Source organism: Balearica regulorum, chromosome 1 (genome assembly GCF_011004875.1).
Source record: "Balearica regulorum gibbericeps isolate bBalReg1 chromosome 1, bBalReg1.pri, whole genome shotgun sequence".
In the NCBI taxonomy this organism is placed as follows: Eukaryota; Metazoa; Chordata; class Aves; order Gruiformes; family Gruidae; genus Balearica; species Balearica regulorum.
The window spans coordinates 199437649-199455339 of NC_046184.1; the positions used below are offsets into that span (position 1 = coordinate 199437649).

At 37.0% G+C, this 17691-nt stretch overlaps 1 protein-coding gene across 1 annotated transcript in view; it reads right to left on the bottom strand.

Moving 5' to 3' along the window:
• Positions 1–17691, bottom strand: part of ZMYM2 (zinc finger MYM-type containing 2) — a 91929-nt gene that overhangs the window by 24043 nt on the left and 50195 nt on the right. Inside the window, 3 exon segments of the mRNA XM_075742231.1 lie at positions 2134–2306; positions 13140–13290; positions 13909–14025. Of these exon segments, the coding sequence (XP_075598346.1) occupies positions 2134–2306; positions 13140–13290; positions 13909–14025 (441 nt within the window).

The window sequence follows — 17691 nt, forward strand, 5'->3', positions numbered from 1 at the left end:
GAACACAATGCTGGTGTTAAAACATTACTAGGTTATTATTACTTATTTCTCTTCATGTATACATTCATTGAAACTCCAAAATAACACTGGACATTGCATAAATGAGACAAAGCTCATACATACGTAACTATTCTTTTAAGAAGCTAACAGACAAAACAGCAAATGAAGTACAAATTTGGGGAGGGGTCCGTATCTATTCTGTCTTCCTATATTTTGATCATTATCTATTTATGGCTAGGTAAGAACAATGCACTACCAAATCTAAAGTATCTGAAGTGACTTTTTTATAAAAGAGGGAGAAGTTACCAGCAAGGATGTAAAAACAACCAACCAACCAAAAAAAAAAACCAAACCAACACCCCCCCCCCAATTTTAGCAGAACACATAACTTCCCAAAACCTATTACATGTCTTCCCCACATAATAAATCCCAAACTTTTATAACCAGAACTGAATTAGGCAAAGGCTTTCAGAAGGGGGGGGGGGGGGGGGGGGGGGGGGGGGCAGACAATCAACAATTCAACATCATGTAACACTAGTTCCACTAGCAAGCATAAGATTCAAAAAGTAAAAATATCTAACACTTCAGTATCATCAAAAGTATCAAAAGTCACTAGTTACCAGCAAGTCTGTTTAAATTGCCTTTTCATGGCATCATGTCTAACTTTCCTGTACCACAGTTCCAACAGCATTTCTTAAGCAGACTTAATGGATCAATTAAGTTATTGCCTTATCCCACGGATCCAAAAGATAACCTGAATCAAGATTTTAAGTGGTTCTCAAACCTGAATTGAGTACAAGCTTCCACAGAAGTTTATGTATATGGAACTAGTTTGGTACACACACCCCCCAGACTATATTCTTTCTTGAATCACCAAGAGATTTCTAAAAGAACACCAAAGCTTTATTAGGTACTCTGTGAGAAGGCACTTTATATACAGGGATCGATTTCACCCCATACCCCAAGTTTTAAGGCATATAGATTAAGTATTACTCTATGAAGTTAACATTTTAGTAAGTTTAAGAACTTTGCAGTGAAGCTTTGTCACCCTATTTTCACATGAGACAGAAGAAACACATTCTAGTCTTCAGTAGTTTTCTTTCAGGAATGCCAAACAGGACCCTACATACATTATGCAAAATAAAGATTTTACAATGTTTGGCTGTAACGTTTCTGGAACTAGCCATTCCAAAATATCAGATATGTCTTCAGATTCAGTTCTTTTACGGTAGGTAGATCATCTTGAATTACAGGACTTGTATCTAGCTCTCTAACATTTCAAGCTTTTTTATTGCCTTCCAGGCTGTGTAGAGAGTTTTGGTAAGTGATGAATTTTGTACTGTCTTTTTTGCAATTGCATCCACAAGTGTAGTTCTTGTTTTGATATTATCAGTGTAGCTTTCCAGGATGTTCACACCATATTTTATCCATGGTACTAATCGCAGGTTAAACCCAGTCCAATTTCACCTTTCTTTCAAAAAATGAAACCAAAAAACCTCTTAACGTGAACTCTTTGTTGGTTGTGCTTCACAAGGTAGTTAAGCTTCCAGAGATTTAGAAACAGATGCCATCTGTTTGATTTAAACTTTTATTAGAGATCCATTTGGTCTTGCTTTTCCCTTTGGCATCCTTTCCACTGGGAAATACTGAACAATCAAAGCCTCTGCAGTTCAAACTGTGGGAGAAGGGAAAAGGCAAAAAAGGAGGCAAAACAGGAACAAGAAAAACTCTGCTAACCTAGTTCATTGTCAGTCAACTCAAGGTATCATCCAGTTGCTATTAACAGTGTTTTCAACATTCTGAATACACATTTAAGAAGTTTTGACAAGAAAACTATGGTATCAATTGAGGAGAAAAATTGGAATTGTAAAGTAACAAATACACAATAGGAGTTTCTTGGTTTTCTGTAACTCAACAATTCCTTGCCAAATGAATTAATAAAATCAGATGGTAAAAATGCTGCTCTAAGATCTAAGAAAACTCAAATGATGAAATTAATACATTTGCTTATTGTGTAGCAAATGCTTTGCTGAAGTAAGCCATATTTGCCGCACAGTCCTTGAGATATCCTCACATGTGCATTTTTGGTTTTTTTAACTGTGGAGCTCTCGTCAAAAATTCTGAGTTACTTGCCTTGTAGTACCAGTCCTGAAATTTTTTACAGCACTCTTCACTGCAGAAATCTCTCACTACACCATCAAGTTCCTTAGTTGCTCCCTTTTTGCACAGCTGTGAGCAGTAATTACAAGTAACACATCTCAGTCCTAACCGTCTTGCAAAGTCTTGTTTATATAGCAGCTTGCAGCCTGGAAACAGATTTTAAACATTAGGAACAAAGTAATTTTTACAGAGAGATATCACAGTTAAGAGTTAAATACTGAAAATTAAATGAATACAACAACAGCTAACAATTGGGGCTTCAGACAAATTCAGGTTGCATAATAGACTGTATTTCAAGACATTTTTACCTGAATACTTTTCCTGCACAACTCTGTGGTTTCATGTGATGTCTGCAACTTTTTCAAAACACTATGCTTGAATCTGTGCTTATCAAATCCCTGAATAAACAGTCAGAAAAATTACATAATTTTCTTTTCATATAAACCCATGCAAAAGCATTGACTTGGAATTACATAGCTCAGTTATATATCCTCAGAATGCTAGCTATCCAGGCAATGCCAAGCAGAAATGTTAAACTAGACAACACTAGCCACCAAAACAACACCTATCTTCAAGGATCAACTTATTTCTATTACTACTTTCATTCATATTAATACAACAAACAACTTAAGACAACTCTTTAATATTTAAGAACACTAATAAGTACAAGATGATCTAAGAACTGAGGAGTTTCTTAAAAAATATAACTATAAAGTAAGCAATGATCAGTATTGAGAATAATTACGCAGTGACAGGAGTTTACATATGAGATTTGTATAGGATTTGTACGCAACAAATCTTTTATTTTTTCTTTTTACATCAGGTGTGTTGGGTTTTTTTTGCAGTTGCATTTGCTCTGCAGTCACAATTTCAAGGTTGCCATGAGAGCTATATTCTTCAATAATCTGATCCTCTCTGAAGCAAATTAGAAAAGCCATTCTAACCTATTAAATGCATTAAAAGATGAATACCGTAGCTATTACATAGGCTATTTTGAGAATATAATGTATTTAAACTACCTCAAATCTAGTGTCTATTCAGCTGATACCTAAATCATATACCATATATCTCTGTAATTGTGCTAATTTTACTGAACGGTATGAGAAGATGAAGTAACTGTCTATATTAGGGAGGGACAAGATAACATCTACGCAGACCTTTAATCTAAGGTACTGCACCTGGTTTTATGATCTCCCAAATATCACAGTACCACCAAGACCAGAACTCAAGTGTTCTGAGTGCCCAATCTGCTAGGGCATACAGTCTAACACAGACAGACTTCTGTACTTCTGTTAGGTTATGGAACTCAGTATGTGACATACATGCTGTACTTCCTCTGGCATACAGAATATAAAAATACTCTAATTATAATGTATTCAGTAATTTCAATTAAGTGACTTGTGCTGTTGTCCATTAGGGTAGAATTTCGTATGTGAGAAACTGAGATACTATTTTAAAATAATCACTGAAAGCACAAGAATGCAAGTGGACACTGCAGCAGATAGCATCTTCCAAAAGCAAGTTTTAACCTGCAATGCTACAAGCTTTGCTAACACATTAGATTTGCTAGCCATGTCAAAACAAGACAACTATAGAATATCGTACAAATAAGATACCGTAGGTAATAACTGAGTTTTAAACTGCAGATTTTTCAGTTGTGTGTGTGATTCTTTAACAACAGAATAAAGAAAATTACTAACACACAAGACAGGCAGTGCAGAAGGAAGCGCCAAATCAAGCAATCATTGTTACAATGCAACTAATTTGGATGTTAAATACACTGCTCTGAAGGAAATAATAATCCTGAAGATAGTAGTGTGTGCCAGCTATTAGTTAAAAGTACCCATTAAAGCACTGAAAATTTCTTGCCAGTATTTTTTTCCTGCTGGCTGTATCTCTCATTGTTGTATGGGGCATCAGATTCTTCCCGCTTCTTTACAATTCCAGAGATAGCTCAGCACCACAGTGTATCCTCCTCTCCGGCTGTGCCTTAGAAGAGCCATTCAATGCTGCATCAGCCTTTTAACACTATAGATTAGAAGTAGTACTTTACTACCAACCAGGTAAGCTATGTGCACCTAGCTAAGTAGTCTATAAAAAGGAATGGACAAAGTTGACATTCTTCTTGTCTGCTAAACTATAGGGAGTAAAATTGAAGACACTGCTGTTAGATTAAAAAAAAAGTTATTGGGTAAGGAATTTTCCATTCTACAGTCAAACATCTCCCACATCTCTGTAACTCATGGAAAATAATGAGTAGTGAACATTAAGTAAGGGGATAAAAAGGTCCAAAATTCCAGCCCTTAAGACCAAATGCCTGAAAACCATGGTGGGTTGTATTTTTTTTTTTAATAGATCACAGACTACAGGGCTTCTTTCTGAAGGAGGCCTCTACAGAAGACAGAAAATCCATCTTTATAAAACTTCAGATGTTGAAAGAAGATTGTTACAACCCTGAAGACTTCTGTAACAGAAGTACAGGCTTTACTTTCCACAATATCATGAGCAAAGTTCTTCAGATTTGTCTGATACTTTATGTCTTTGTAATATGTAACTTAATCCACTTGACCAGGGAACATTGGTTGCTTCAAGATCTTGTCACTTCAGACAAAGGGAAAACAAAATGCCTTTCTTTTTATAGGATGTTTTAAATAAGCCCTTGGTACTCCATACATATCTAGGATATAACTTTTTATTATAATGCTATGGTTTTGATTGGAATGGTAAGACTTTCCTTGAAGTATGGAAATCTGGTAAAAAGATTCTGAGCTCAAACAACTTGGTGTTCACAGTGCACAATATAAATACTGAATCAACTGAGCAGTAGCATCCATGATGGCTTTGTAGATGTGACCAAGCGGGCCTTAACTGACAGCACACTGTGGATGAGTAATACAAAAAGCACTGGTTGTCTGATCTTTCCAATATCAAACACTAAATCCTGAGAGTTTAGCCAGGTACACAGGTCATCAATTATGTTCTTTAGCAAAGTTCTAACAGAAGACCACCCCGCAAGTCAACTGTCTCAGAGATACCATTAAGGAGCATTTTCAGACAAAGTATCTCCAACTCTAAATTTGAACCAGGCAAAAAAAGAAGTAGCTGACTATCTGCTAAATCAAGGTGACACATCCTTAATTACACTATTAGAATTCTGGCTTCCAGGCAAAACCCAACACAAAACCTATCTCTTCCAACAGCCCTGAATTTTCATTTCCCAGACAAACCGCAGAGAGAGGATAAGCATCTGAACAAATGAAACAGGTTTACTGACATAAGCAGTTCCTCCAAACCTTTACTTCAGGCATGTTCCAGGTCAAGAGAGCTTCCTTTCTCTTGGCAGTCCCAAGAACTGCCAGGTTCAGCCCTGCAGAGCTATCCCTGGTAGGAAACATGCTTCACTTGGCTATCTGCAGGCTCAGTGCAAGCAAGCTACTAAGAACCTGATCCTATTCCACCAGCAGCACCTACTTGAATTTCAGAAAGTTTAGGACATTGACACATTGAGCAGGTGTGAAAAAGGAATGTTGAACTAGAAACACTTCCCAAGTCCTCAACACCAGTCTCTTTTTACCACAGAGAGTAACATATTTTATAGAATGCAATTGTTTCATCCTAAAAGCAACTAGTTTTTTATCTCTGAAAGGCTGTACTTACTAGAATACCTTCCTCCTCCTTCAAGCTACATACAGCACTTGCTGTTCTCTCATCCTGTAATAATCTCAACTGTTATCCTTTAAAAACTTCATCTAGAGAAGAACAACAGCAGGCCTGTCACATCACAAGCCTGTAGTATCAAGAAGTCGGTAGCATCACAAACTAGGTCTTGAAGATTTCTGGAGCTATGTTCCATCCACCTCTTTCTGCTGCCTTCTGTTGCCTCCCCCTGTATTCATTTGAATGCAATACCCACCTCTTCCATACCCACATTCCTACATCCACTGTCTCTGGCTTCACAATAAACATCACTATCCTTAGGAAAACAATGCAATGCATCCAATTTTGTGTCCTGCTTGGATTACCATTAAAATAGACCCCATCCTCTCTGAGTAACAGAGAGGCTGTGCATCCCAACTCCTTCCTTACCTTTTGCTTAAGAACCTTTTATTGCTTTATTATTTAACTTTTATACATCCTCCGTTTATCCTGATATTTTCTGATATTAGATCATAGTTCCTTCCATTCTCCTCCCTTTTACTCCCATCTAGTTACTCAGTTTCTGCTTATTCTTAAATCATATCAAGTTGATTATTCTTTCAGGTTAGTAAGAAGCATCTTTATAAGCTTTCTTCTTCTTGTGCTCATAAATTGTCATGACCCCTTATCTGCAATAGCCAATGCTGTCTTCACTTAAAGACCTGTCTCAAACCTCTTCAAAGACACAACAGTGGAATTAACACTGAAGAACACCAATTTAACAAGGACCACTGTAGTTAAACAATGCACAGGTTTTCAATTGATATTCTTTACCACGTTAGAAATTAGGTCTCCATAAATGAAAAATCTCAAGATTCAGCACAACTCAAAATTTAAATGATATTACTTTAATAGTATCAATGTTCTCCTTCTATAGACAGAGGGAAGAAAAAACACATAATCTCTTCCTCAGCATAGTTCTATATTTCAACTTTTTCAACTACAGGAGCACTGCCAGAAGTACCAAAATCCAGGTTAACAAGTTAAAATTTTCAAGTCATTGAAGATGACATGCATCCAACAAGCACTAACCGGAAACTACATCTACACAATCACACTCTCCCACTTGTGGAATACCACAGAAGCCAACTCTCCAGCTCTTCCATGTGCATTTGTCTGGAATGCATGGATTTGTGCTTTCCTTCAGCATAGCCAAGAGCCTTCACTTGGTGCTTCTGCAGCAAGGGAGCCTGTTAGTGTTTCATAAGGGATTTTCTGATTTGAATGCAGTCTTTTTTTTACCTTAACTCATTTTTATCAGCAGAAAAGTATCTTTGAGCTTTTACAGTAACAAGATTTGTTTGGAATAGTCATCTGCAGCTCAAAGATTTAATACTAGACTACTAAATAAGACAACATGGCCCAAACAACTGTGCTGTGCCAATCAGAGTTCTCCAACAAAAGCTGCCATGGCTCAAATCGATGACAGGGACCATCCCATTGTAACTTTTGTCCATAACAGTCAAAGCAGACTGTGTTCTCTCAGAATAACTCAGGCACCTCAAATCCCTCCGAAGTTGACTTCTACTTTTCTACTAACCCGAGCTGCTGACAAAGGATACCTTCCCTCAGTAACAACATGACTCTTGCACTTGTGAAAGGGCATTTTTATAGATCATAGACTTTACAGTATTTAAGACATGTTTTCCTCTTCATTTGTCCCCTTTTGCAAGGATATTCTGACTCAATCACTAAATAAACCTTAAAAAGAAAGCCACAAGAAACTGGTATTTCAAGTTAGAATTTATCTTAGGGGGTCACTGCCAAAGGATGTGGCCAGAAGAAAAATCAAACTAACATAGTAGGCTAAACTTGAAAAGGTACCATAGCAAGCAACAAGTTATTTTAACATAGTAGGCCACTCTGAGAGCTGCAGAGAGAGAGATAACAGCTTGGGAGATAACCTGAGAGCTTGTAACGGAAGACTTTTATTATGCAAAACAGTTAAGTGTGATAAGAAATTTTAAATATACTAAACATAATTTTTTTTTCCTGTAACTACATCCTATACTACTTCCCAAACCTTGATAGCTTCATGAGGTCCTATTGCAAAGTAGCATGCAGTTCGGAAGTTGTAATTCTGCCATAACATTTTTCATAAAAATAGATGCTTAACTACTGTCTTAAAAAATTTTTGTATGCTAGCCCAAATTCTGTACGTTTTATTTTTAAAAGGTGTATCAGTGTCTCTAAAAATAGTTGATAATGTAAACTGTAAAACTAGCTGTGTTTAAACAGTTTCTGTAGCTCTCATGTTTAACAATAACAAAACCAAACATCAGGAATGGAGGGGCTCAAGCAGGCTTGATGGCAACCCCATTCACCTAGGGGAACACAACAGCTCAGCTCAGTCAGTGTACCAAACCAGTTATCCACCTACCAGAGAAGCCCAGCAATTATAACTAAGTCTTAGCAACACCTAGTATCAAACAACTCTTTTAACAAACCAGTTTGTTAATGTTTCTAGTAACAACAGAAATTGCTGTGAATTTCAGGTAATATCTTTCTTAGTTGTGGAATATTGTCCTGGTTTCAGCTGGGATGGAGTTAATTTCCTTCCTAGTAGCTGGTATAGTGCTGTGTTTTGGGTTTAGTATGAAAATAATGTTGATAACATGCTAATGTTGTAATTGTCAATACTGCTTAGCAACAACTAAGTCAAGGACTTAAGTCTTTGACTTTTGAGGACATGGACCTGTTGGAGTGAGTCCAGAGGAGGCCACAAAGATAATGAGAGGGCTGGAGCACCTCTCCTATGAGGACAGGATGAGAGACCTGGGGGTGTTCAGCCTGGAGAAGAGAAGGCTCCGAGGAGACCTCAGAGCAGCCTTCCAGTACCTGAAGGGAGACTACAAGAAAGCTGGAAAGGGACTGTTTACAAGAGCATGGAGTGACAGGATGAGTGGTAAAGGCCTTAAGCTGAAGGAGGGTAGATTTAGGTCAGATATTAGGAAGCATTTCATTACTGTGAGGGTGGTGAGGCAGTGGAACAGGTTGCCCAGAGAAGTTGTGGATGGCCCCTCCCTGGAAGTGTTCAAGGCCAGGCTGGAAGGGGGTTTGGGCACCCTGGTCTACTGGAGGGTGTCCCTGCCCATGGCAGGGGGGGTGGAGCTAGGTGATCTTTGAGGTCCCTTCCAACCCAAACCATTCTAGGATTCTATGACTTTTCAGCTTCCCAGGCCCTGCCAGCATGGAGGCATGAGCCTTCTACAGGAGGTGCACAAGAAGCTGGGAGGGGACACAGCCGGGACAAACTAGCCAAAGGAATATTCCATACCATATGACATCTCCCCAGCTTATATAATGAAAATAAGTTGGCTGGGGAGCACTGCAGCTCGGGAACTAGCTGGTTATTGATCAGTGGGTGGTGAGCAGTTGTGTCATGCATCACTTGTTTTATTATTATTATCTTCCTTTTCTCTCCTATTAAACTGTTAGTATCTCAACCCATGAGTTTGGGGTTTTTTTCCATTCTCTCCCCCATCCCACCGGGAGCGAAGCGCTGTGTGGTTGCTTTAGGTGTCTGCGCAGTTAAACCACAACAAACATTCATATTTAAGTACCTGTATAAAGTTTAACACAGTCATGTTTAGGCTATTCCCAGTATCTGTAATGTTTTCATATAAATCTAATCTATATTTAATAGTATACTTTACTGAACAATCCACTGTGCAGCAGTGGTTAAAAAATGTCACTCTAAAATCTACAATGTTTTAACTAAATATACATCTTTCCTAGATGTACTCAGTTCTGAAATCACTTAATTTCCTAAATTTCTTTTTCCACTTGTCAGCTCTACAGTATTTCAAAAGGGGTTATCTCTACTTAGATGAAACATCATAATTGTTCACACTGAGTTTAATTTGCAGAATCCAGAATCCCCAGAAACTTATTAACATACTATCAAGATGATAGTACAGTTGCTGGTGTCATAGCTGTCCTTTGTCTGTATTATCCATTTGAAAGCAACTCCCAAGCATCAGATAACTGAGCTACTCCACAGCTTACTGACCTTCTCCTTCCAAGAAGCAGACTACTGGATATGAATCAATGCTATTAAAATTCATGTTATAAAATTATTACAAAGCCTCTGCTATTTAAATCATAACACTTCATTCTATTGAAAAGATGAATTCAATGCAAAATAAGTCTACAAGTAAAAGAAGTTATGGGTGATGCTCATCATAAAATAGTTCCATTGCTGGATTGCTAAAGACTGATTTGTTCTCCTAGACCCTCAGAAGGACTATATATTAAAAAACCCCAAAACTCAGGATTAAAAACAGCCTATCCTCAATTGTCACTCATGCAACTACACATACACAAAAATCCACAAGCAACTTTGATTTTCTTGCTTTAGCATATACAATATACATCTTATTTAATTTAGATACTGGTATTTTGGAATGAGGCATTCTAGTAGCAAAACACCAGGACAGTTTAACATCCAAAATCTCAGCACCAGAGGAACAGATTAAACTCTTTCAACTAGTCTGTTCAGGTTGTTCATCCTCCATGTAGCATCCAAGTTTTGGATAGAAACAGAAAAACCATACTGTACTCCACGAGGGAATTAATAACCGTCTTTAGCACAAATGATAGGTCAGTTCTAATTACACTTTATAGCAATGGAAGTTTCAGCTGGTCACTGCGTATATTTTTAAATATCTCAAGAGAAACATATAAAGAAACAGAGTTGGAATGAAACTGCAAAAAAAATACTGATCCCAGAGACTTTAATGCGGGTGCCAGGGTTGTGTGTAAATATTTATGTATGTGCATGTGTAAAAAAAAAAACAAAAACAAAAAAACCCAACCAAACAAAAAAACCAAAACCAAAGCAAAACCAACTCAGGTATGAAGTATGTGAGCAGAGAAATGATGACATCTTCAGTACTCTGGCTAGGCAGGCATAAGCAGTCAAGGAGTATTTGTGGTTGATCATATATATGCTTCCCATCCCTTTGCTTGAAGATGAACAAATAAGCACTCCTACAGAAATTTTAGTACTTGTTTAACTTCTGTTGATTTTACCTAGGAGCCTTCTTTTATAAATACACACCTGAAATTTTCCAGTATTTTCCCTTGAGAATTCAATTTCTTCAAAAAATGCCAATAACTTTTGTGACTGAGCACCTTAGGTTATTTCTTCTCAAATCATTATACATTGTCTTCTGGTGAAGAATAATTGCATGCTCAACAAAAATCTATGTTGGTGAAGTTTCTTGAACCCTTTGCAATATAAAAACCAGCATGGCCTCCATATCCAACAAGTTTATTTGGTTCATCTACTAGTTTTTCTACTTTACACACAGTTGGACATATTTCTGGGAAAAGGCTCTAACATCAAGGAAAAACTGGTGGCGTTTGGGTGTCTGGAAAAGGGGGAAATCTATCACCTCTGATGACAGAACTTCGATTTGTTGACATCCACTCAGTCCATCTAAAGATCTGGCCCTCTTCTCCCCATATCAGATCTAAACACTGTTAATTCTTGGGTTCCACTATTTCTGCAGCAATGACAACCATCATTGGTTATCCTTTAAAATACAAGCTCTGGGTCGTTTCTACAGAGCTTCTGTCCAGGTCAGCAGTGTACTTTCATCAGGTAGCAGAGATAGCTTTTTTCATATGCATCACAAAGTAGACCTTAGCTACAGCTATCAGATGTGTGCCATATTTATTCAAGTTACATTCTACTTAATGGTGCTTTTGAGTATCTCCTCTCTATTACTGTGATGATCTGAACCACTGAGTAAGCCAATAAATTTCATTTTAATGGTATCATTTGCCATATTCATCCTCATAAAGATTATCTTTGCTCTCAAGCTGGCAGTCCAACACATGCAAACTCAGGACCCACACTAAAATGTCCCACAATGGATTCCACCCATTCAGTAACTCTTTTCATGCAGGACAGAGGTTTATTTCTTTCCTTCCTCAAATTTTCCAATAGGAAATCTAAGTCCTCACTTATTTCAACCCTCCTCATACAGAATTATATCTATAGAAGTAGTAATAATGGCATAGCTCACATTATGAATCTTACTGATTTCATTGCGACAGCCACCAGGCTCTAAAACGAGGGAGTTGCAAGTATTCACAGTAATACCAGCATATACTGTAATCTGCAGGCCAAAAAAAGTTTGTTCTTGTCTTTGAATACATTCTGTGGAATTGTTTATTCACAGAAATGTTATTCACCACTGCAACGATACACTGTAAAACTGAGCCTTGCTTTGTCCTTTTTCCCTCTCTAGCTATCACTTTGCAGTCCAGAACACAAAAAAGTAATGATGGCAAAGAAACTTAAGCCACCATTCATCAGAAACAAAAGATTGCAGAGTCCAGAGCTATAAGGGAAGGGTGTGGAGGGAAGGCTGCCTCCAGCCCCATGTTTCACCCCTCTCCAGGTTAACACTATCCTGCTACAAGTAAATTGGCACATCTGCTGTTTAATCTGCTTGAAAGCAGAGAATCTTCAGCAAGGTTTATCAAATGATACTGAAAATGTTATAACTAAAGAAAAAAAAAAAGATACTCATTATATCCTCCAGAAATAGGTCATCCGAACTTGTAGTTAAACTTCTAAGATCAGGATTAAATAGCAGTATCAAAGGACAGCTCGCTAGCAGTGAAAAGGATATGCTCTTATTAAGACTGTATTTTGTTATTTCTATATCAATATTTTAATGCAACTTAAAAGAATCCTATGCCCATATGCCTCCTTTTTAGTTTGTTTTCTTTTTGAAAATCCAAATCATTAGTCAGGAAAATTATACTGACAGTAATCAATATACATCAACAGGCGAGTTACTGCTTGAATAACCATTCTAAGCCAATGTAGAAAGAATTTCCACTGTCATAGTAAGTTTTGAAAATACTAATCAAAGTGAAAACTTGGTATTCCTCAATGCAGTCGGTGTTGGTATAGGCTGTGCTGCATAAATTTCAAAAAAAGAATTTATGTATAATTTTTTGTGCATAGGTATATATGTATCTGCATATAGATGCATATGTATTTATACATACGGAGTGTTGCCCACTCTTCCTTAACCTGGTTTAAGTGGCGAAAAAACTCAACAAAGACCATAAAAGCAGCCCAGACAAATTAACAGGTACATGCACTTCATTAATAATAATGAAGAAACTTCTGTTTCAGCCTCAAGTACAACAGAATGAGTTGTTACCTTAAATTGTAATGTTAAATATTACCATAGTAAGTCAACTGCAATAAAACTACAATGACCAATACCTTAAGAAAGACCAAATACATACATTACCTTCACTACAAAATGGTCTTTTGATGCCAGAGAAATTCACTGTCTCATGCAGCGTTTTCTCCTCTTGACAGTATTCACAGTATGTAACTATGCAGTGCAACTTCTTATAATCATCTGAACATGCTCTGCTGCAGAACTGATACACTTTGTTCTAAATGCAAAGTTGCAAAGCATCATGAATAGGGTTAATGGATAAATTCTTAAGATCTGGAGAGTGCAACTTTAAATAACAGTTTGCTATTAAGACACAATTTTAACACACAAAGTAAGCAAAAGTGCAAACACACAATTAGGGTATGACTTCCAATGCTAAAAATTAACAACTCCCACTCAGGCTGACAGTGAGTGCTACAAATAGTCATTATTGCATATGAAAACACTAATCAGAAAATATGCCAATCAATCAATCTTAGCATATCCTCTTCAGATACTTCTCTCAGTTCATAGAGAAGTGTAACAATGATCTATCACATCTATAGTCATGCAATAACTGAAGATGAAAGCAGATTTCAAGCTTTCAGCTGATCTGCGAAATTGCATTTTTCTTTAAATTCCACAGATGCTTTTTTATTTGTTACTTATGCACAAAGACTTCTGCTTTTATCCATACTGACGTTAAATGACATTCTACAGCATCAGGCAGATTTTAACAACTTTATTTTTTAAGCTTCAATACCTTATAAAATACCTATCTAGAAAAATTGTATTGAGTTACAGGTTTAAACTTTTAAACACTTCATTCTGAAAAGAACACCAAAAGCTCCCTTACCTCCCATTCCAGTACTTCTGGCTTTGAACAAAAAGAACTTTTGCAATAATTACACTTCAGTTGAATATCACTGGGAGAGACAAACTGACCATTTGTTGAAGATTGCACACTAAGAGTCTGAAAAACAAAAACACATATATATACACATCACTAAAAAAGAAAGTTACTTTTTAAATGTGGGGTTTTGTTTTGGTTTTTTTTTTTTGATTAAACCTATAGTGTTTGAGAATTTGGGAGTTTATAAACAAACTCAGGAGCATTTCTGGCAAAAGCATAACAGGTTAGTCTTTTCCCTTAATTCCTTTTCCCTTGTCATGTTAGGTTTTCCAATCTTGAATCTTTACCCTTGCTTCCACCGTAATTACTTTAGGTTGTATTTCTTTTACCTTACCTTTCTAATGCCTGTTATTTAAGGGTCATTATAAATGCCAAAATAATAGTCTCCCAAAAGCGAACACCTGTTAATCACAAAACATGTATTTTCAGATAAATACATTTCGCAGCTTTGGTCACAGAAGTTCAGACAAAGACCTACAAACAAATATTTTCAAATTCAAACCTCACCAAGGCAGATTATCAACATGTTACCTAAACATACCACTTAAAAATACAAGTACTGAAGTAAACGGCCTTCAGTGAGAAACCCCGCATACACTCAAGATTAAGAGAAAACTAGCCAATAGTCCTGTCTGGCCTGAATCACTATGGCAGGAATATGCAATCACTCAAACAGCCAGCCCCTAATCAATTAAGGGTTTTCAGATTGAGCAAAATACTACAGATTGCACGTGTAGGTATGAGAATTTAATTCTGTAACTGAGTAATTCACTTAATGCATTTCTGAGGCCATCAGTAGACGGAAAACCCAATTTTACAGTATTTGTAGTCTTCCCCATAGTTCTTATATGTCTACAGAACGTAGTCTTTTGCACGCTCCCTAGACCAAGCAACAACTGTTGGTTTATTACACTTCTGATGTCCAAGACAAAATTTGAATCAGTAGTGATTATAGACACTTCAAGAAAGCAGGACAAATTTCTTACATTCATCTTCTCAACAAATTTTCCCACACCCTTTGCAACAAGAAAAATATATTTAAAGACAACAAGTTCTCTTCAGATGGATTTATTACTACCTCTCCACCTCATAACAGTGAAAATATAAAACATTTCTATTGCAGGACACTTTGCTTCAGACTGTCATGTTACTAAGCATTCACCTACACTAAAAAAAAAAATAAAAAAATTATGAGACTGATTATTGATATTCCTAAATGGACTGGTACTACAGAGTGCTAGCCAGTATCAGTATCGTTTTATGCAGATGCAGAAATTCTGTGCATGTAGTCGTGCACGTTTCCCCATCACGGACGGGAGCTGAGAACAAAATGCCATATACAAGAGAAAAGATGCCACCTTTATCCCGACGGTCCACTGTCCCATAAAAACTTTAACACAGTCTGATGCCCACATACAGTATTGTCATATTTTTCCCACTATATCCAGCAAAGGTCCCTGTGATTGAGAGAGGTTTGCTAGACTTTGGCTACTCTAAATAAGTAGCTGAAGACTTGTACTAGCATGGAAGCCACAAAGGCATGTTAAGTTCAAGGTCCAATCTGAGCACTCCTGCACTTGCAAGTTTCCTCCCAAAGCAAACACCACACTCAACACGTGCTGCCATATGGGTCACGTAAGCACAATCAAAGTCCCAGAAGTTCTGGTTGAAAACAAAAAGAAATCAAGATGCGAGCATACCCACCACCTCCAGTTCAGGAATGAAGGAAACGTTAAAGAACTAGCAGATGTGACAACTTGTACAGAAACACTGAAGACAGAGGGAGAAATGAAGATGAAATATATTACTGCTCATCAAATGAAAAACAGCTGCATTTTTTGATGTCTGCAATTACCTTTAAACAGAGGACCAAACACTCTACTTGTGAGGGCTACAAGTTAAAAGTAAAACATGTCTTTTGTTGTTTTCCACGTATGGCACTGTTAGCTTCTTTTCTTTCTTTTCCCAACTGTTTGCTCTGGTAGAAATTCAGGCCCTACATAGTCTAAGGAGCTGGTAACTGAACATTAACAAAAGCTAGAGATTGTGAGAACACGGAGTTTGAGACTGTTTAAAACTTGTTTAAACAATATTTACATCTAACTGCAGATAAAAAAAATGAAGCATTACTGCTTCTAATACAAAACTAATGCTTTTTTATCATAAAGTCCTAAATATTTTCTCACAGAGATCAGAACTGAATTCATATTCCTGAAAGCTCGAAACCAAGCAGAAGATGGTTGTAAAACAACATGATTTTGTATGCTTCAAAGTTTGTATTATCCTGCTTACAATTAAGGACTGCTTCTGCACAGTGTTTTAATGAGTCAAGATAACATGCACGTATTATCTTCATCATCTTGCTCTGCCTCTAACTTAGAATATGCTTGGAATAGAGAATATCTTTAGGAGTTATTTGGGAACATTATTACACACAAAGAACAATACAGCAAAAAGATCACGCATTCGTTAAAGTCTTTCACAGGTCACCACCCTGAACAACAAGGTTTTATGATGCTGTGCTTTATCAAAGATATTTTTTAAATAATGTATATACACACGTACATATGTCCTTTTGAATATCTTAAATTCAATCAAGAATAGTTATGTTCAATCTGACTTTTCTTGAGCCTGCCCTGAACAACAGGAGTATGGGAAGTGCTCAGCAAAGTGAAAAAATCATTGTAAAGCCCTTTTCAGGCTTCAATGCAACTACCTCAAAGTGTTCTATGTTGCCAAATTACTAACGAACAGTAAGGCAGACACAGCCTTGGACTCTTCTCAGAAGACCTGCCTGTAGCACAGTTTCTGGTCTGCCCTTGCCACTGCGTAACCATAGAGGGATTATCCTTACTCACAGCAACACAAAATCAAATGGCGGAAACATCTCTGTATATAAATGTATATGTGGAAGGGCAGGTAGGCAGCCAGACTGTGGTAGTTTTTTTCCTAGTTGAGAAAAAAATAAAACTTTGAAAGAATCAAGTTGTTCTTAACATGAAAAAGAGAAGAAAATACTTATGAAGAATCTTTTACAGATGGTCATCCACTAGGACTGCTCCACAAGCAAAATCAACGGCACTAAATTAAATGGTGAAGGCATCAAATACCCGCCCTTACATTCATGCACACACAACCTTCCAGCTTCAATTATGTTTATTACGATCAAATTTGGAAAAGTATTTCTGTGACAAACATGCCAAGCTTCCTCCATGCAACATACTACTTCTTTTAAACATATGTGTGTGCGTGTGTGAGAAAGCGAAGCAAGGTATGTAACAAAGAACATTTACAGACACCATAACGACAGTGAAAGAGAACACAGTATTAGTGAATAACCAGAGTGAGCAACCTGCTAAAAAAATATTGTACTTTTTCTTACACATACTGGTCCTACAACTCTCCAGATAAATCCATAAATTAAAAAAAAATAAAAATCAAAGCTTTAGCATAAATTTTCTGAAAATTTTGCAGAGACTCGTATTTTGCAAGATAGCTTGTACTTTAAGACACACAGTTGCTAACTTTGGGAAGACACTTATACTACAGCCTCCATCACAATAAATAAATTAGCAGTTTATTTATCCTTAAGAGACAAGTTCAGTGCAAGATCTTCAACTGACCCAGTAAAGATACCAATAGCAAAACTGGCTTAAAACAACACAACTTTGGAAAAGTTCTGTCCTTGACTCTGCAGTAACATCCTCCAAGACTAGACCACGAAAG